We start from the raw sequence: 21,022 nt of genomic DNA on the forward strand, positions 1-21,022 counted from the left end.
TGTTTTTATTTTCATAATCGAGAAACTTCCTAAAGTCTACAAACAGTTTACATCCAAGTATTATCGAAATAGTGGCCTTGAACTATTATTATACTTTTCGCGTGTGTGCTAAGGATCAGCCAATGAAAGAATGAATAATATTTCCCGATGGCAAACACACCAAGCATACATCTAATAAGTATTTTTAACGCATTAACCAAACACTTTCGACCGCCCTTCTTCGTTCCTCCCTTCGTCGAATTGCAATAAAAATAATCATTACGATCGAAAGAAGGGTTGTGGTAGTAACTACGGCAGCTACAATTATCATTCCCCAACCATCGTGAGCGTGAAGGCATTGATCGTCGTCTACGGAGCAGAGAATGTTCCCGAAACCTGCCTGCACTATTTCGTCCGATCTATCCAACCTCGGAGTGTTTACCGGAGCCATTTGCAACCGTTCCATTTTCGGACCTCCACAGAATGCACCCCTATGGTTGAGGTATTTCACCAAGCGTTTACCGCGACGTTCAACTGGACTGGCACAACGCAAATCATCTAACAAATACTGAAGCTCATCTTTCTCGTATAGTAGTGGAAGGATTTCATCAACCAACCACTGTTCGGAGCAATTGCAGTTCAGTGGATTTCCTTGAAGATTCACTCCTCCGTATAAGCTATACCATTCGGTCAGATTTTGCGGTATCGATGTCAGCTGGTTGTAACTCAGGTCCAGCTGAAAATGTTACTGGTTAAATGGTTGTATGACTTTCAGAAGAAGCTTATATTCCACAAAATAAAATGCCGAAGATTTATCCACAGAAGGTAGAACCAAAAATTTGAACTAAAATCACACTTTTCGGTAAGGTTTGAGATTTTCTCCCCTTTACATTGAAGACTGGCTCATGTTTAAGAGAAGGAACTGTTTATGTTGTTTATCATCACCTGATCAGGAATCAGTAGCGTGTGGCTCAAATGGCACGTTCCCCATATTGTTCGAAGATTTGGGCCTTGCCAAGTTTACCTTTTCATCATCTCCCTGATGGAAAGGATTGGGAAAATGGTAAGGTTAGGGGTAAGGAACATAACGACATAAAACAATTAAAACAAAGCGTTATAAACCCCCGGAAGGATGCACCAATCTGCAGGTGCTACAACAGCAGGAATCAAGCTTCCAACCCCCGAAGGAATTTAGAATTTTTATTTTATTAACAGTGAGCGAATATATCAAAACTCCCAAGGGGATATTGAGATAACAGAATGACAACACCCCCGAAGAGATATTCTTATTCGAATACGGCTTAAACTATAGTTCTTTACCACACTGGGTTAGAAACAATAGCATATCCTTGAGTTTTAGTTTTCTGTATGGAGAAACAAAAATCCGGATACGTAATTGTATGGCAGTTGCATATCAAATGATATGATGTTCCGTAATCGGATTCACAAAGATCACATGAATAATACTCAGCGCGCTGAATAGTATCCATGTGATTATTGAGTTTGCAATGTACTAGGGTTACCAACCGTCCTTATTTTAAAGGACATGTCCTTATTTTCGAGGTTTTTGGAAAGCGTCCTTATTTTACTTCAAATGTCCTTATTTTTAGTCTCAAACCTTGGCATATACAGGGTGGTACAACATGATGGTTTTTAACAGGGCATGTCATGTTATTGTTGTTTAGTATTGTTTGCCACCACAGTATGCTCACCATCTTCAAATTAATGTGTTTCGTGCACTCCGACTATAATATAGTCGACATAATCGGCCAACTGACTCCACTATTCGCCATACAACCAAAGAGTAAAAGTTGCAGTTCTCAAGCATTGGAAACCAACATATTCGACTAATTGGCCAGACACCACTTGGAATACTCGAATCCGTCATCAAAAATTGGACCAGTCGAATGGATTACCTCAAGCGCCAACATGACCAACATTTAAAAGAAATTGTTTTCAAACAATAAATGGCAAAAATGTTCTTTCGATTGACAAATAAACATTTCGCGATTTACTCCATTTTTAAAATTTTTGCGAGATGAAAAAACGTCATACTGAATCACCCTGTATTAAATTATTCAGATCAACTTTATTCCAAGAGAATCAATTTCAAATACTTCTAGCGATTGTTTTTGGTAATGCATACTCTCTGCGACTCATTCCAACCAAAAGTTCTTTTACTCCGAAGTAACCAAAATTTGTTGGATAGCTCGATATGAGGTTTGGCCAAAATGGTTATCTTCGTTCAATATTGGCACTACACCATTCCAATTTGTCTCGATCAAGATTTAACGTGCTGGAAAATAAGCCAGAATCCCGACTTTTTCGGAATTCTGGATGAAGTGACAACTGATTCAGGCTCCAACTCCGAATAGATTTGGCAGGGATGTCCTTAATTTGCTCGCAGTCCATTTGGTAACCCTAAATGTACAGTCAGTGCCCTGACTAGAATACTACAATTGTGCTTCGAAAAATGCAGCAAATTCTTTGACATTTTCGGACTCATATCCGGCAGAAAAGTCTTTGTTTGAACGCAAATTTGCAAGCTACGCCAATGGTTGGCATGTTCGGATGCAGCCCAAGAGCAAATATAGTGCTTTATCCAACTTATCGACAGTGGTAGAACTGGATTTGGACCAACGAAGTCAGTCGCAGCGCCAGCTCTAGCCAATTCGTCCGCCCATTCATTTCCAGTAATACCGGAATGACCGGGAACCCGTAGAAACATTTGAAATGCTAAGTTCTTCAATTTCAGTTTGACACGCGATTACTAATTTCGATCTCGAATCCGCCGAATTAAGTGCTTTCAGAGCAGCCTGACTGTCTGCAAAACTAGATTCTTTTACCGAAAATTTCCTGTTGAAGATTTGAGCTTGAAATACGTACAGTATCTACCAAGCGAATAAGATTAGTTTAGTCTCATTTCACGACAATAGTCAACAGCACCAGCTCGGCCCTCCAACAAAGAACCGTCAGCAAAACAAACTACGTATTCTTCAAGTTGTTGCTCCATCCAACCCAACATCCATTCGTCGCGAGGAGGAATTTCCACATTAAAAGTTTTAAAAGGAAAACTACACGTGAGTGTAAGTAAGGTCACTGGTAGCAAGTGTATACTTATGCCAAGTAACCATTTGGGGCCACAGTCTTGTGTTGCTAGTCGCACGATCTATCTAGTGTTCCAGAGCCCAGTAACCTTAAGACGGTAAGCACAAGAAAGTGCTTCTTGTTTCAGAAACACATATAGTGGTTTTATGTCCAAGAGTGCCTCTAGATCAGCAGTAGCTGTTGTCGAAAACGCACCAGTTATCGGCATCAAGACCATCCTCTGTAGATGGTTTAACTTTGATTGGATTGTCATAGCTTCTATCTTCTGCCACCAAACAAGGCACCCGAAAGCCAGTATTGGTCTAAGAATTGTTGTGTAGATCCACTAAATTTACTGGGGTTTGAGTCCCCAAGATTTGCCGAAAGACCGTCTACATTGGTCAAAGACTGCAAGCTTTCTTGAGCTGTTCAATTAAGTTTCGAGTCAAGAATTACCCCAACGTACTTAACTTGATCTGCGACAATAATTTCAGAGTCAAAGAACTGGCTGCAATTGTGCCCGTCGCGCTGGAAAACGTTCGTGGCAAAACGAGTGTCCACAATCCAATCCACTGCTGGATCTTGCACTTGGCAGCACGTTCCCGGAGAATCCAACTCTGCATACCTTATATCTAGAGGTGTCAATCCGACCGATATCGTAAACCTCGATATCGTGAACCTTGAGTTTCATCACGCCACTGGCCAAGCACTGTGCTGCCAGCGTGCGATTTATCCACAATGCCAGGGATCAAATACAACGTCGCCGCGATGTCGGTAGCGGTAGCTGAACCACTGGCTTTCGCTCCCTACGATCTGCCGTACAGTAGACCAAACCAGAGCCGTTTGAGTCTCTCTCCACATCCGATCTACGCAAGGCCGTTCTAGCCTTGCGCCGTGTTGCCCAACGTAAGATGTTCTCCAAGAAGCTGTCCTAAATATCCCGACGTAATCTCCTTCCAGCGTTGTTGAAGTGGCTGAAACCGACGATGTACAAGGACGGCGTTATTAGAGCCGGTGGTAGACTCCAGCACACCGTAGTTTCGAAAGAAGAAAGAACCCGACAATGCTGCTTGCGAAGCATCCGCTATCTGTGTTGTTGTCCTCTACCACTACAATCTGCTGCACGCAGGACTACAGCTGACGCTAATCACGATGCACCAGAAGTTCCGGGAGATTGGAGGACGCGACCTGGTTCACCGCATGTAGCAAGCGCCGTTTGATCCAGCAAACCATTGCAGACTTACCGTCCTCGTGAGTTCCGCCAACCAGACCGTTTTCCGTATGAGGTGTAGACTATTGTGGGCCTGTCTACATAAAATCACCGATACGCAACCCTGCACCGACGAAGGCATACATCGCAATCTTCGTGTGTTGTCCACTCGCGCTGTCCACTGGTCTCTGACCTATCCACGCCAGCCTTTCGGTATGCCCTCCACCGTTTTACGCCCGCTAAGGAAGAATGAGCGACAACGGCCCCGCATTCAAGGGAGCGTCCAACGAGCTCAACCGAATCCACCAGATGCTAAAGTCCGATCAGGGCGGACGAAAGCAGATCCTCGACTGGTGTTCCGAGAATTAGATCACGTGGCGATTCATTCCACCTCGCGCTCCGCACTTCGGCGGTCTGCGGGAAGCAGCCGTCAAGTCAGCTAAGCACCATCTACTGCCGGAGATCGGCAGTGTGAATGTCAGCTACGAGGACATGATAACCATACTCGCCCAGATCGAGACGTGTCTAAGCTCTCACCGCCATACCGTTCGATCCGTCAGACCTGGAAGCCTTGACCCCAGGCTATTTCCTGGTAGGAGACAACCTACAAGCCGCTCCAGAACCGTCGCTGTGCGATGTACCGACTGTCGCATTGGCAGAAGCGTGTTTAAAGGATAGAGTATCTTCAGCAACTGCAGTCACTAGCCATGAAGCAGCAGTCCACAGTCACCATTGAACCCGGCCGAGTTGTGGTGATCAAGGACGAATGTCTGCCGCCAACACAACGGCCACTTGGAAAAATCACCCAGGTGCACCCGAACAAGGATGGAGTTGTTCGCTTCGTCACCATGAAAACAGCCGTCCGATTCAGTTGTTCGTCCAGTCGTCAAGCTGGCCTTGCTTCCGATACCGAAAACGCAGCCAGCACCATCAAATCTCAGTTCAGACGAGGAATAAGAAGACAAATAATAAAAAGCCGAAGAATAAAAAGTAAAAGATGGTGGTGATAAAAATGTGGATTTGAAGTATCCGTGTTACTTCAAGGTGGCCGGAATTGAGGAGTATTAGTTATTAATTAAAATATAAATGAATTACCTTAACCTAAGCCTGCAAACCAAATGGATGATGTCAGAGTGAAAGCTGAGCGGATCGGCGCCAACTGCCTGCTTTAACTCTGATAGGTTTAAAACAGCGACACATATAAACGATTTAAATAGTCAATGGACAAACATGGCTTCATGCTTGAAATCTGGTAGAAAACCCATCTTTGAACGCATACCGCATTCAAATCGTTATAACTTTCGATTCCATCATTGAAATATTTTCAAACTTACAGCGAATATACTTCAACACTATATCTTTCGAATGCCAAGTACCAAATAAGTAGACAAATATTTTTTTGTTTATAATGATAGGACCGAACCCGTGGGTGTTTGCTGGTAGCCTTATGAAACGTGTCATAAAACTTCAAATCGCCATTTCTCTCGAATCTCTCGATGGATCATTTTGAAATTCACTGAGAAGATGCTTGGATACTGTATCTTTCGAATGCCGTATGCCCAATTTATGGTCATTTTTTTTAGTTAATAATGGCTTTAGACACACTGTGACACGGATAAAGACAAGTGATTTGTGCGATATTTCGTGAGTAAAACTTCCCTGCTCATCGACGATCGTTCTGGGCTGTCCTTCTGTGGACGGAAGCAAATCCTTCGAGCAAGGAACCGGAAAATTTCTGGTAAGTCGCCCCAACAAACTGCAATGGACGAGCTCCGGTTGTAATCCTTCGTTGCGTGAAAAGCACCATTGATGTTTTATTTGGATTAACTGATAGTCCAACATGAAGACACTATTGCACAACAACATATAAGGCTTGAGGCATCAAATTAAAAAGTGTGTTAATTCAAATCCCGGTGATAATTATATGATAATGATCGGCGAAACTATACGTCGGAAATCCAAGTTTATTAAGTTTCCTCAACAAGCCAACACCATCTTGAGGACATCCGCAGACACTCAGTAACTATGAGCACAGATGTCGGTTGTTAAGCATTGCGTGTATCCATTTCGTGATTTATGAAGGTACTCCATGACCTCGTGCTGCTCCCAAAATGGATTCGAAAGACACATTCAGAGCTACGAAATTTCAAAATCAGTTACCTATTTCTGCTTGTATTTACCGAAACGGACATTCAGATTCAACGCCTCCCTCATTCACTCACTTTCCAACTGATTGAAATTTCATGCAGAATCGAATGCTTGAGTGCAGAGGAAATATAAATTCCCTCACCAACCAAAGCATTCATTTGTTATTATGTTGACAGTTTGAAGGCAGAAGTTAGCATCTTCTACATTTTCGAATATAAGTGAACTGCGTAATCTATACCTGCTGCACTTTTGATCAATAATCCCTCTCAGAGCTAGCATAGAAATAAAATTCACTTTGCTTCTGAAACCGAACATGTCCGTACCTGAAAGCGCTGCGTCGGGAGAACGAATGACGATGGAAACGAATCAAAAATTTCATTCATCGCAGTGGGCATGAATTGAATTTCGTTTTCTGTCAAGTTCATGCAGCGATGTCAATTTTTTTAAGCTCTGGACACATTGTCAAAAACACCTTCAATAACGAGAACATTGACAACATTGTGTAACAGGGTGGTAGTAGCCTTCCCCCGCTGATATGCATGCTGCATTGCATGCAGCGGGTGCTCTCCCAAGCTAACATCCCGAATGTAGTGGTCGGTCAAATGTTCCACTGATTTGAAAAAGAAGAAGGTCAGACTGACCGGTCTGAAGCTCTTTGCCTCCTCATAAGTGACACGGCCACCTTTGGGAATGACTTTTGCAGTTATTTCCCGCCACGCGAATGGAGTGTAACCTGTTGCAAGACGACAAGTAAGAACATTTTTGAAAAGGTGCTTGAAGTATTCATATCCTTTTTGTAACAGCACTGGAATGATTCCATCATTTCCCGGACACTTATACGAAGCAAGACTTTCAAATGCCCATTTGATCGATTCGGTTGTTACAATTCTACGACAAATGCCCAAGAATCAGAACTACCTGAAAATGAATCAGGGGCAATCGTCAGTGATGGCTCCGTACAGCCTGTAAAGTGTGTGTGTGTCAAAAAGACAGTTGAGTACTACATCTTCGTCAGACGAGTATTCAACATTAGCAGTTCTAATCGAATTGACATGAGTCTTTCGATTTCGAAAGTAACTTATTCGATCTACTAGTGTTGTTGAGACATGAGACATTTGTGCATAGGCTTTTCCAACCACTTCGCTCAGAGGATCGAAGAGCATTTCTGTATGTTTTGCGATCCAACTTAAATCCCTCCGACATGTCCCTGTTTCTGCGATTTTAAGCACTTCTACATAATTTTTTGAGTCGAACAAGTTCTGTACTCCACCAAGGTGTTCCCCTAGAAGCACGCATAACTCGAAGTGGGAAAGCCTCTTGGAATGCTGCTACTAAGGTGAGTTTGTTTAATCCACGACCTCACTTGAACATTCAATCATCAGAAAATACCCCTGAAACCTAGCCACCAAGTCCTCTTTGTAGAGGTCTCAGTTCGTAGATTTGGGATTACGATATGTGACGATATCTAGCGAGACGTTCAAATGATCAAAGACGATGTGCTTATGATCAGATAACGACGGTTTGAGCTCGTTTGGTACGAGCCAGTTTGCCAATTCATGCCTTATACTGTCAGAGCAGAGAGTTACATCTAACACCTATTCTCTAGCAGCTCCTGCAAATTTTGGGCGGTTTCCTGCATTCAGAATGTGCAGATTTGTACTACTTAAATATTCAATTAATTCGGTGCCTCTCAAATTCATATCTGAGCTGCCCCAAGTTATGTGATGGGCATTTGCATCACTGCCGTGTATGAAAGAAAACCCATTTTGCCACAGTATGATACAACCCTTTTGGAAGTATCAGAAGGGCATGGTTCATTATACGGCCAATATTCCGAACAACAGTCGTATTTCTTGTTTATGTTATCAACCGTCATATTGACTGTGATAGCACAAATATCGCTAGTTGAGAGATCGGATATAATACATGCGTCAATAGGGCTATTCGCAAGTATACAAGCACGAGGCATTTACGTGGATTTGTCATGCCATTTTTGTTGAAAGCTCGATTTTGAAATGTTCAATGTACAATACGTAATATGTAATACCCCTTTTAATTAAAATCAGCTTCGGTTGTCGAATCTGGTTTGGAATGGTTTGGAATTTAGAACGAATTTAAAATAGAATCTATTTTAAAATTTAAAATTTCTCAATGAGATGAAAAATTTCGGGGGGGGGGGGGTCCTGACCCCCAGGACCCTTCCCCTGGATCCGCCACTGGGTAAGACCCACGATACTCCGTGACTTGAGAACTCCTGTTTCAAGTCACCTCTTACATGGGAGCAGGAACATAGTGGATCAAGTCTTGATTGAATTACTTCAATCCTCCGGATCCCAAACGGCCTCTAGGCTTGTATTGTCCGGAGAAAGATAAAATATTGTTATCAATCTCCTAGTGGACCCCATCCGGCAGTACCCAATTTAGCACTAGTTAGACATAATAATCCAAATAGTCACGAACGACACCTGGGATAACCTAAAGCAACTGACTTGTCCCGAGTGATGTCCCAGAAAGCAAAAGCAGAAGCTCGAGTTTGTTGACGAGAAAGCGTATGCGAACTCTTAAGTAAGACTGTGTGCCCTTAATGCGTAAATTGTTTCAATCATTTTTGTGCTTTTTGGTAATCAATATTTCATAATGACAAGCGTTTGGTTTCCTAACCAAAAACAAGAGCTCGTTTTCGCTTTCTCGACAGCAAACCAGAGTTTTTGCCTTTGTTTCACGGTGCAAGCCAGTTGCTTTAGGCGTTCACATGCGTCGTGTGACTTTTTGTATTATAGTGTCTAACAAGTGCTAGTTTGGGTACATCGTCTAACTTGGCCTCAAATTGGAGCTAGTTACTGACGAGATCAATCCACCAAAATCTACATTAATATATGTTAGGTCTTGTGCCCTTAATGTTAAAATTCGATTAATAAATTAAATTAAATTAACCTTTTTGGGAATTAATATTGCATGGAAATTGATGTTTTTCAGGAAATGCATTACTGGCAATAAAACTTCGGCATTTTATGTTCTGAGGAATGATTCTCGGGAAAATATTATAGAATCCTCGTTAGATAATTAAAATCGCCCAATCAATCCAACTTACCTTGCACAAATTATTCTCCTCAGCGAAGGCCATTGAATCAATGCGGCGCAGCTTAGGACAATTCGAGATTCGTACTTCTACACAATCCCGCTCTTTTAAATCATCCACGCCGACTATGTCCAAAGAATGAAAATTAATATGTGGTCAACAATCTATTGAGTTCTACAAGATGACGACACGAATGAACTCATGGTGAATAAAGTTCATGTTTGACAATTCTCGGTGGTTTGTTTACCTTGTCAGTTGCGTGAGTGCGAGTGCAACGGGTGCTCATCTATTACATTCGAACTCACGTAACTTCCATGTAAACAAACCACCGAGAATTGTCAAACGAAGTTCATCCGGCTCATTTTGTGGGGTGACGTCGGTCGGTGTAAAACCTAATACAAAATGGCTCACCTAGTTTCCAAAAAGCAAACGCTGCCAGCTCTTCCAAATTTGGCATAGCATTTAACGACAGCATCTTCAGCGGTGTCTTGCTTTCAAAGAAAATTCGTTCCATTGGATTACCATCCAAAATTAATGTAGATAACGTTTGACCCAGGTTGCGAGGAACATCCGTTAGCAAGTTAAACGACAGATCCAATTCCGTTAGCTCCGGGAAGGAATCGCCAAGAAATGTTTCCAGTCGGTTGTGACTCGCTTCCAGGATCACCACTTTCACCGAATGACCCGGGTTTATTTCGAACAATCCGTTGTTTCGTAGATTCATTATTCGTAGATTGTCAGGGATTTCAGCGAACGGCCAGCGTTCGATACCATTGTAGGCAACGTTGATCATCTCCAGCGTCGTGGGAAGGACCAAATTGGCTTCCAGATTTACAATTTCATTGTGTGAAACATCTAATCGTTCCAGTTGTTGCATCCCTTCGAAAGCATGCGATTCGATTGAGCGGATGTTGTTGTGCGACAGATAAAGGGCTTCTCTGAAAGAGAAGAGATCGAGTGCTGTATATATTTATATAAAGGATACAGTATCAAAGAAAACATTTTTTTAACTTTGGCTTCAAGCAGCCAATAGAAAGTTAAAACAATAAACTGCGAGTGACCGGTTATTGGTAGCAATCCATCGTGTGATCGATTTAATGTTATTATTGTTATTATTGCATATAAGATCGTTATATATACTCAAATTGACTACTTACAGCTGTTCCAAACCAGCGAAGGTACTGGTACTAACAGAGCTCAGCTTGTTCCAGTTTAAATTAAGCACCTTCCAGCGTGTAACCGTCTCGCTGTTCCAATGGTAAATTTCACAACCTGCCAAACGTACGATGCTGGCGTTCTGCAGCGAACGAATCAGCTGAGCTGAAACAGTGATGAGTTTGTTATAAGATAGATCAATAACTTCCAGCGACTCAAACCAAGCCCGCTCCAGAGCGGTCACTGTCGTCAGCGAATTGTTCGATAAGTCCAGGTGGACTAGTTTGTTCTTTAAGGCGAAGAAATCTGGGAAAAATATAGTTAGTTTCGTAATTATTCTTATAACTTATCTAGTAAGTACCCTTTTCAATACTATTTAAATTGTTGTTGGTTATAGTTAGAGTTTCCAAATTCTTGAAATTTCCAAACGGTTCGGTCGGGAGTGATTGAATGGAATCATTTTGGAAATACAGCTCCACCACGTTGACGCTGGTTGGAATCCTAAAAGATAATAATAATTTTGCCATCAGTAACGCGCTTGAAGATTAAATGGGCGTTGTTAAGTCAGACCGAACTAAGTGACATTGTATTGATTTCGAGCAAAACGAGCTTAAAGTTTGGATCGCAGCATCGTTTACGTTATGATTCTAAATTAATTTTTGCCGTAAATCCTGCTTATTATAACATAATTCAAATGTCGAAAGTAGCTGAAGAAATTCATTGTCCAGTGTTATCATTATCTCATTTTTTTAAGATTTTGCGACTTAGTTCGGTCTGACTTAACACCGACCGAAAATAGTGTGCAAAAATTTGTCAATTTACTGAATTTAATAGAATTGGCATTTCAGTTTACAGATTAGCTACTTTATAGCCAGGCCCGCAGCCAAGATTTTGTTTCGGGAAGGGCTTTAAAAAATTATTTCATGAAGCTTTTCATTCTGATGACTTGAAATAGTGGCTAAAACTGAACGATGTGTTGAAAAGTTCCTAATGGAAACAATTCCAAATCTAAGACAATACAAACTAAAAAGATGTTCTTTGTCACAAGAAATATAGCCTTTCTTGTGACAAAGAACATATTTATACCTACAAATTATTGATGTTGAATTTACAATTTACAAGTTACAATTTACTCTCGTTACAACAATGGATATTCCAGAATTCAAAGTGTTTATGCGCTAACCAAATATGACAATCCTTGACGGTGGTAGATAATGCAAGGTTTTAAACGCGAAATGACTAGAAAAATTTTCATAAAATATTGGAACGAAGAGAATGTCTAAATTTGCACTAAATCTTCTGATTTAGCAAGCGATTTGTAGACGCGTAGAAACGGCTCAACTTCTATTTTCTTGATCTGGCGACTTCTCTATGGCCTCAACATTTTTTTATATATTCTAATTAAAGAAACTATTTTCAAGACTGACATGGGCCTAGCAGGTCAGAAGCCCCAGCCAGGAAGGATTCTGGGTGATCAATAGGATCAAAATGTATATTTCTATGGTTTAATCAACTAGAGGAAACTGCCCAGAATTTAATATAATAATGAAAATTGCCCACAAATCGAAAGAAAATCTCTTAAGACTGATTACTAATATCTTCTAATTTACGTAAAATTTGCTTACTGTATCATTGATGACACCACCAAAATAACTAGAAACTATACATATAAATAAGCTCAATAATTTCAGCATCTCTTGCTTTCGACACATGAAATGGAATACATCGCACTTACTTCCGTTTTGCGGAAGACTTTCTATGACGATTTCGGTTACACTTTCTGAATCAAATCCTCACTTCGTTAAACAAATATATTGACTCTAATCTGTCCAGTAATTGGTTTGTTTTTTGAATAAAAGTAATTTGCTCTATTTATTTTACAATTACCACAAAGCTGGCAAGGTATTTGACTACTTGAACGAAGCTGTAGTGTATGTTTCATTGCAGGTTCATTTTATCACAATTTATGAAACTGTTTCAATTAAAGCCGTTGCACCTAACGCATCAAAGTCCTATGGATAATGAAGACGAAAGGCTCTTTCTGAAATGAGAGGACCAGAGTGCAATTCCGAAAGCACTCGAATTGAGTTTATAGAAAAGATATAAGAAGCGCTCTTTAGTCGAGTTCAATTGATTGACCCTTTTGTCTCTCTTTTTCCGTGTTTTTTGACCATTTCTCTCATTTTGTTCCATAACGAACAAAAATCAAACGAAAGACATAGGTACACTGAAAACATGAAATCGAAACAATAATCCAAACTTATTAACTTATAGACTCAACTAGTTACAACATTTCACTCGCTCTCCATGATTATCTACTTATATCTGTTCACGGATTCGTCAAGTTGTTTTTAAACATAGACATTAATTGGAAACCATAGAAAGCGAAAAAAAAATGCTTCTGCTGGTAGCAACATTAAGTTCATTGTGATTGGGTGACTAATATGTGATTTAGCATCATTTGACATCCAATGGAAAGTAAGGACGAAATCACAACAGTTAGTCCTACCACTACTGTCTTCATATCAGAAAATTTGGGAGGCTATATGAACATCTTGGTAAAACCGCTGTTTTACCACTTTTAGGTTTGTTTTCTTTATACACGTTTCTCGTGTTTATTGTTCGATTGTTAAATATATCAAAGTTTCTCCGGAATAACAGTGTTTTAGTGCGGAACGCATTCCCCGCATAAAATGAAATTGATTGCATATAAAAATACCATTGCATTAAATTGACTAATGCAAAATAAAAACTGTTTTCTTCTTTAAATCAGCAAATTGAAATGTTTTTGTCAAAAACGCTTGAGTGAGATCTCTGGTGTTTATACAAAACGTACAGTGCACTAACCTATTACAGACATTCAATTTACGTATAATTTAAAAACTTGTCTAAATAACTAACTTTATTCTAGCCATTATCTAGCATAATATTTCAGTTTTGTTAAACGTGGCAATCACCAGCGATAAAGTCTTATTTTAGGAGAGTTTTGTGCCCAGTTTTTTATAAAACGGTTCAGTGCGTTAGCTATGGGGAACCGCGGGTCTTTCATATATTTCCATGGCGCAAACAATAAAAATAAAACGTTAATGGTTATCCGACAGATCTTGTGCGAGCGATTGGCGAATGCGCGTTGAAACCTGTTTACAAGGCTGGGAAACATTTTGCCTAACCAACAGTGTCTCTTCAACGTCATTCATTTCTTTCTCGAACACTTCCATGTCATCATCATGGTTACTGCCATGTTCATGTTCGCGAATCTCTGATTTGGTTCTTGTATCTTGCCCTTACGGGTCACGTTTGTACAATTCCTCAATGATGGTGCTGGTTGTTTATTTTGATATATTTGACGCAACTTTTGCCGTCAATGTTACCTGTACAGAAGCCACAAATTTGTTATTATTCAAAATGACTCGTCTGAGCTAATTTGTTAAACAGTATCAGCACTGAATGTCTGACATGGTAGAACTCGACAATGGCGACTTCCGTAAGCATAACCTCCATTTCCACCTGTAGCAAATGTTTCATATCATGAATACGCTATGCGTCTCACGCGAAAAGACAGAAAGTCAATAGCCTCCGCCTTGGCTGGAGCACCACCTCTTGATTCTGCGACTCAGTCATATCACCACAGCAAGAATAAAAGTAATAGATTCTTTAGTTCTTCCGACGAGTCACACAAGATTAAAGGAACTGTTTTTGTTACACTCAGCATACTGAGTAGATATTATGACCGGTGTTTTCGAAATGGCAAACTTCCTCAACATTATCTCATTAATTTGTTCAAACCAAACAAGATACAAATTTGTGAAAGTCACCGAAAAATGTGTTTTTTCTTAAATTTATTTCTGAAAAATTTCGCCCCCTTGCACATATGCAGACGGTGAAAATGCTGGTGTCAAATCGAGGCTCCAACAACGAGCTCCAAATAGTGGCGAAAGGGCTGAAAGCGAAAAAAACTCCCGGTCCGGACGATATCCCTAACGTTGCACCGAAAACCGCGATCCTGTAATTTCCGGACATGTTCAGGAAAGAAATGCCTGGAAGATGGCTACTTCCCGGACAGGTGGACGATCCAGAAGCTGGTGTTGCTGCCAAAACCAGGGAAGCCACCGGTAGATCCGGTATCTTATCGACCTATATGCCTGCTGGATACTCTTGGTAAACTTCTGGAAAGAGTTATCTTCACTAGGCTGACGAACTACGCTAAAAGTAAGAACGGTCTATAGCAAAGACAGTTCGGATTCCGGAAAGGGATCTCGACAGTGGATGTCATTCGCACAGTCATCGCGAGCACGAAGAAAGCATTGAAGCAAAGGAGAAGGGGTAATCGCTACTGCGCCGTGGTTACGATCGACGTGAAGAACGCGTTCAACAGCGCCAGCTGGGTGGTTATCGCCGTTGCACTGCACATAATGCAGGTCCCGAACTATTTGTGCAAGATTTTAAAACTACCGAATACTGGTCTACGAGGCGAGCATAGGGCAGAGGTCGATTAGGGTCACGGCGGAAGTACCTCAGAGCTCCATACTCGACCCAACACTCTGATGGAACATAATGCACAACGGAGTCTTAACACTGCAACTGTCCAGATGACGTTGTCCTAACAATAACCAGCGAGACACTTGAGGAGGTGGAGATGTTGACGGCAGAGACAACAGGCATCGTGGAAACCAGGATTGTTGATATCAAGTCGCAGTTGGCCCACCACAAGACGTAGGTAGCAGTGGTCAACAACAGAAAAAAAATCCAGCGTGTCGTGATCAGCGTCGGCGAACACTCAATTCCATCGAGGCCTGCGCTGAGGTTGATTACAAAATTAAATTACAATCAGTTAAATTACAACTGCCATGTCGGCTTTGTATGCGAGAAGACTACGAGGACAACTAAAGTACTGAAGTATGGCGTACCGGCTTGGACTGTTGTACTGAACTCAAAGCGGGACCTTATGAAGTTGACAAGCACGTTTCGCCTAATGGCTGTTCATGTCGCGAGCGCTATCGTCAGAGGCGGTATGCGTCATTGCCGGGATGAGTCCTATCTGCATCACTCTGGCTGAGGACGTAGAATGCTACCAGCGGAGAAATACACGAAACGCAAGTAGACTGGTCAAAGTGAACTCGTTGGCTACGTGGCAGCAAGAGTGGGACAACACGGAGAGATGAAAGAGGACCCACCAACTTACCTCAATTGTGTAGATGCATAGGAAGCGTGGCGAGGTGAACTTCCATTTGAAGCAGTTTTTGTCCAGGCACGAATACTTCTAGAAGTATCTGCATCAGTTGGGACATGTCACCCCTATTTCTAGGACGCTGTCAACAGAGACCACAAATTGGCTGGCCCGTTGTGTAGGATAGGTCCTTCGCCGAGGACTAGATCGAGTAGGGACGGGACGAAGCGGAGAGCTAAATGCCGCACGGAAACGAACATCGGTATTGGGAGAGATCCACTGCAGGCGAATTCACAGTGGTGTAGATTCAACGGCGTAAACAATCCGACTATATCGTGACGAAAATTGGAGCTAATTGGCTCACGAAACAGGCATCGGTATCATGAGAAATTCTGCTGCCAGGGAACTCTCAATCGGAGTAAGGTTGTTCACCGCCAGAGAATGACTCACGGAAACAGGGGTTAAATGGTTCATAGAATCAGCAACTAAACAGCTTACTGGAATTTGAGCTAAATGGCGACGTAACAGATGGAAACGAAAAGCATGAGAAGAGTCGAGAGTTAAATCAAAGCTCAAAGGATGCGTCATTTCATGGATCAAGTGTGGCTCCGAGATAGAACAGAAGAAAGAGGTTCGGCGAAAGCACAACGAAATCCCCAAATTCAACCCCACCCCCTCCCCGTCTCCCACTCGATGTGATACCTTGATGTAGTTCCGTGGGAAAGAAGGGCGAGTAACGAATAATGAGTGTTTTTAGTGGATTTTAAATCATCTAACTGCAGCTCGTTCGTGATTGGTATCCGATAATTTCATGCATCGAGCAACAAATCCTGAACAGTTTCCTTTTGAAGCTCCATCTCTTTGGTTGTCGTATGCGATTATGGTATCATTCGTATGTTACAGTCGTGCTGACTATAGCACAAATACGCTCACTATGTCTGGACGCGGTAGAGAAGGAAATGTGAAGTGAAAGCCAAAATTCCGCTGGGTTCATGCCGGTTTCCAACTTTCTGTCGACCGAACCCATCCTTTGCCGAGAAAGGTGTCGGTGCGGGAGCACCCATCTATCTGGTGGCAGTGATGGAATATTTTACCACCGAAGTATTGGAGCTTGTAGGAAACGCTGCCCATGATAACAAGAAAACCAGTATCATCTCCCGTTATCCGCAGCTCATTCGAAATGACGAAGAGCTAAATAAATTGCTCTCCGGCGTGACCATTGCCCTGGGTGGAGTGTTGCCTAACATTCAGGCCTTGCTGTTGCCGATGTAGGCCTCCACAACCTAAAGCCCCTTTCTGACTGATACAACGAAAAACCCGCCCTTTTCTGGGCGACATTTTTCTTCGTATAAAGAGTTCATTTGATTTTCTCCCCTTTTCTAACTAACGTACATTTTAAGTACTTGACAAGTTTTATTGCAATGGAAAAAATCTATCGTATAATGGTCAGTATAGTGAAATAGTATAGTTAGTCATTCAATGTATTTACTATTTTGATTAAATAAGGATTTTTTTGTTTTCGATGGGAGAAACGAAGACGTAGCCAGCAGGCCCCTTAAACCAAATTAAAAAAGATGGGTGGGTAATGCCTGTGACATAAATGGAGTGTCGTGGCTACACATCGGGACGTTAATTCAAATTAAATAAATTTTTATCAAAATCAAAAATATTTTTAAAGTTAAATTTAACATTTCAAATTATTTTTTAAGATAATTATGAGGGTTCTCAAAAGAAACTTTGATGTTGGCGTTGGTTTTAATGAATGAAACAATGAATCCGAAGATGGTTAAAATGGCTAATTAATTATCTTAAATTATTTAAAAAAAACCATTCAAACGCGATTCCGTTGACTATCATTAGATTTGAATTAACGTCCAAAAGAGTAGTCACGACACTCCGGTTATGTCACACACATTACCCACCCATATTTTAAACGGGTTTATTACGCTGAAGGTTTTCACAGTGGTTTGTAATCGAAAGTTTCAACTGGAGGATTTTAATTCATAAATATGTTTTTTTTTGATTTCGAAAACAAATTAGTATCTCAAAGATAAGGCAATTGTAAAATGCGAAATGCCTGTTCTTGTATAAGGCCGCTTATATATTGATGCCGAAAATCCATAAAGTCTTCGTTTTCACACACTTCACGCTCGGTTGGCGAGCGACGAATGCGGTAAATTACATGTGACACACGTCTTCTCAAAATAAAATGTATGTGGAGTGGTTGTGATTTTTGCTATTTTAAGGGAGATAACGTACAACCTGTACAGCTTGTGGTTCATGTGTCTGCTCCATTCTATATTTTTTCTACAGTGCCGTCCAGTATTGAGCGCGACATTTTTCTCTTAAATACTCCGAGCAATTAATAGTCTGCTTCCTTCAACGACCATATCATAAAGCCGTACAGAGAAACACTGAGTATCGGCGAATTGTTTAGGACATGTTTTGTGTACTTCGGTAGGCTACGACGTAGCTGACTACGCAGATCATAGAAAGCTCTATTCATAACCTTAACATACCTTGTCACCAGCCAACATCGTTATTACATGTCAATAGTATTCCAAGATATAGGAATTCATCAACGTCCACCTAGGAACGATTACCATTCGAACTGTATCGCTCTCTATCAGCTGCAATGTACACTGTCTTGTTAGAGTTTATAGTCAATCCGATTCTCTCATTGTCCTTTTATAGGCATAAATTACTCTTCCACTGCTCTGCGATCAACATCAATGATATCGATATAGTCCGCGAAGCCAACAAACATGGGAGACCTCGTAATGATGGTTCCGTTCCAGTGGCGGATGCAGGAGGAGGGTTCCGGGGGTCTGGACCCCCTACGAATTTTTTTTAACTTGTTGAGAAATTTTAATTTAGTTTCAATTTTATATTAGTTTCAAACTCAAAATAATTCCACGCTAAATCTGACCACCAAAGCTGATTTTCAGTAAATAAGATTATTACGTATTGTGAAATGTACAATTTCACAATCGAAATGTCAGACCCCTCCCGAAATTTTTTTCTCGATCCGCCCCTTTTCCGTTCCAATTTACCTAACGTCACAAGCGAGTCGGTTGGCTCTCCGTCTATTTTGAAGCTTGATTATGACCCGTTCAGCGTCAGACGAAATAGATTAATCAGTTTTGTCGTAAGCAATGTTTAAGCATTGTATGTCACATCTCATTTCGTTCACTGAATCGTACGTCGCATCGGGATTTGTCACTATGGGTAAAAATCTGGACCATCGTTAATCATCCTTTTCAAACCACACTTAGGCAATCGCCAAAAAAGTGCTGAACAGAACATGGGAGAGTATCTTATAGGCGGCATATTAGGGATCGTTATGCTTCAATAGTTATTGTACTCGAATTGTATATAGAGTATATGAATCCATTCCAGTCAATTTGCAGTCATTTCTTCTTCCACCCATATTATCCCGATGGCCCCACAGCTTGTGCGATTGGTATTGGATCATTTATCATTTGAATCTATTATCTGAAACTATATGGCATCTAAGATAGTTATTACACGGAAAATAAAAATGCACAGTCGACGTTTTACTAGCGACCGATGAAATAAAGTGATGGTGCTTGTCAAACTAAAGTTTCGCTATCATAGGTAATTAAATATTACCCAACTGAAAATGACACACCATTGGTTGTTGCTCTAGTTCAGCTTTTCAAACATTACTGAATATACTTTCATTCGAAATCGCCAGCTCGTTATCTACCCCCGTGGTTGCGATCATTGATTCTGCTGATAAACGCCCTGCCTGTGACTAGGTAAGTAATTTACCCATACACAGAACGCAATCCTCAATATCAAGTTCAAAACGGCTACATCATTATATTTCTAGGGAATCAGTGTTTCATTCTAAGCGATAACATTTAATTATCATTTGAAACCTTTATTTTTTCGACTAACTTACTCAAAAGAAATATGCACTGTTCAGTAGAAAAATTACTTGACTACCAGAGAAACTTGTTCAAATGATGCATACTTAAACGGATCAAGCTTAAAATTAAAAGCTTAAAACAATAAGACTATACGCACATGATAAAACAATAAAAGATATAAGATGCCATCTATCCCAACTCCATCATCACTTACTTGGGCAGGTACGGAAAATTGAGATCTTTGAAAAACGCGCGAACTTTAGGCGCTCTGTCGCTGGCGGCATCCTTGCCTACCGGCCACACGATGTTGCGTAGGTCGAAATAATTCGAAGGTCGCTGATGATGTTCCCAGCTCTTCCCTAGACAGTCTACGACGATTGATGATTCCTCGGTATCTTCCAGACAGCGGCAAAGCGTGCAAATCTCCACCATTTGTGCCGTATCCGCACGACCGTATGTTACACACGGAGTTAGGAGTAAAATGCAGCATGCAGCCGCATAATAACAGATTGAACGTAACATTTTTGGAGACTAATTAGGTAGGTCACTTTTCATGCTTTCCAACGTATTACTTGGGGTAGACTAATGTATCATACATCGTTCAACCCATTCGCGATTTCGAGAATACAATCGTTGCATTGTATCAACAGCGACCGTGTAATGTAACGAAGATAAGATACACTCAGTAGTAGTCTTATCAGAGGTATTCACCGTTGTTCACACAACGCTCTCACAAAGTAGTGGTAGCCTATAAATTCTATTTTTTGCAACTAACGGAAAATAAAGGCAGCCACGGTATCTTTTTCCAACAACTTTTTTCGAAAAAAAATTGGTTGCTCTTCATAATATGAAAGGATGGATATTATCCTTTCATTTGAGACTAGTAGTACACGGAAACGCTCCCGATCGCATAGCAACTAATATATTAGTCGAATTTCTGAAATCGATTGGTTAAAATTTGGTACAGCTAAACGATTGTTGATTTTTCTAAACTTTCATTTTTGTTTTTGAATGAACAAAACAGTTGCTGAAACAACGAAATCATCTAGTTGAAAATGTGATGCTGTCAGTTAGCAAAGACACACACCATCCGAATCAGCTCATCAAATAGCTGTAACAACTAATATAATTGTCGATTTCAAGATTGGTGCGAGTTGAAACTGAAAACCGAGATGGTTGTTTCAGTCAATTGTAATATTGGAATAATTCCCAACCAGTTGTAACAACTAATATAATTGTTGATTTCAAGATTGGTGCGTGTTGAAACTAAAAATCAAGATGGTTGTTTCAATCAATTGTAT

At 40.9% G+C, this 21,022-nt stretch overlaps 1 protein-coding gene across 1 annotated transcript; it reads right to left on the bottom strand.

Moving 5' to 3' along the window:
* Window position 1: 1 nt before the first annotated feature.
* On the bottom strand, window positions 2–20,287 carry LOC131683399 (toll-like receptor 7). Its single transcript, XM_058965344.1, has 6 exons — window positions 19,936–20,287; window positions 11,020–11,159; window positions 10,661–10,964; window positions 9,915–10,441; window positions 9,516–9,628; window positions 2–715 (listed from the first exon to the last, which is right to left on the bottom strand). The coding sequence occupies exons 1-6, from the start codon at window positions 20,241–20,243 to the stop codon at window positions 185–187; spliced, it is 1,923 nt and encodes a 640-aa protein (XP_058821327.1). The 5' UTR covers window positions 20,244–20,287; the 3' UTR covers window positions 2–184.
* Window positions 20,288–21,022: the final 735 nt, after the last annotated feature.

Source organism: Topomyia yanbarensis, chromosome 2 (assembly GCF_030247195.1).
Source record: "Topomyia yanbarensis strain Yona2022 chromosome 2, ASM3024719v1, whole genome shotgun sequence".
Taxonomy (NCBI): domain Eukaryota; kingdom Metazoa; phylum Arthropoda; class Insecta; order Diptera; family Culicidae; genus Topomyia; species Topomyia yanbarensis.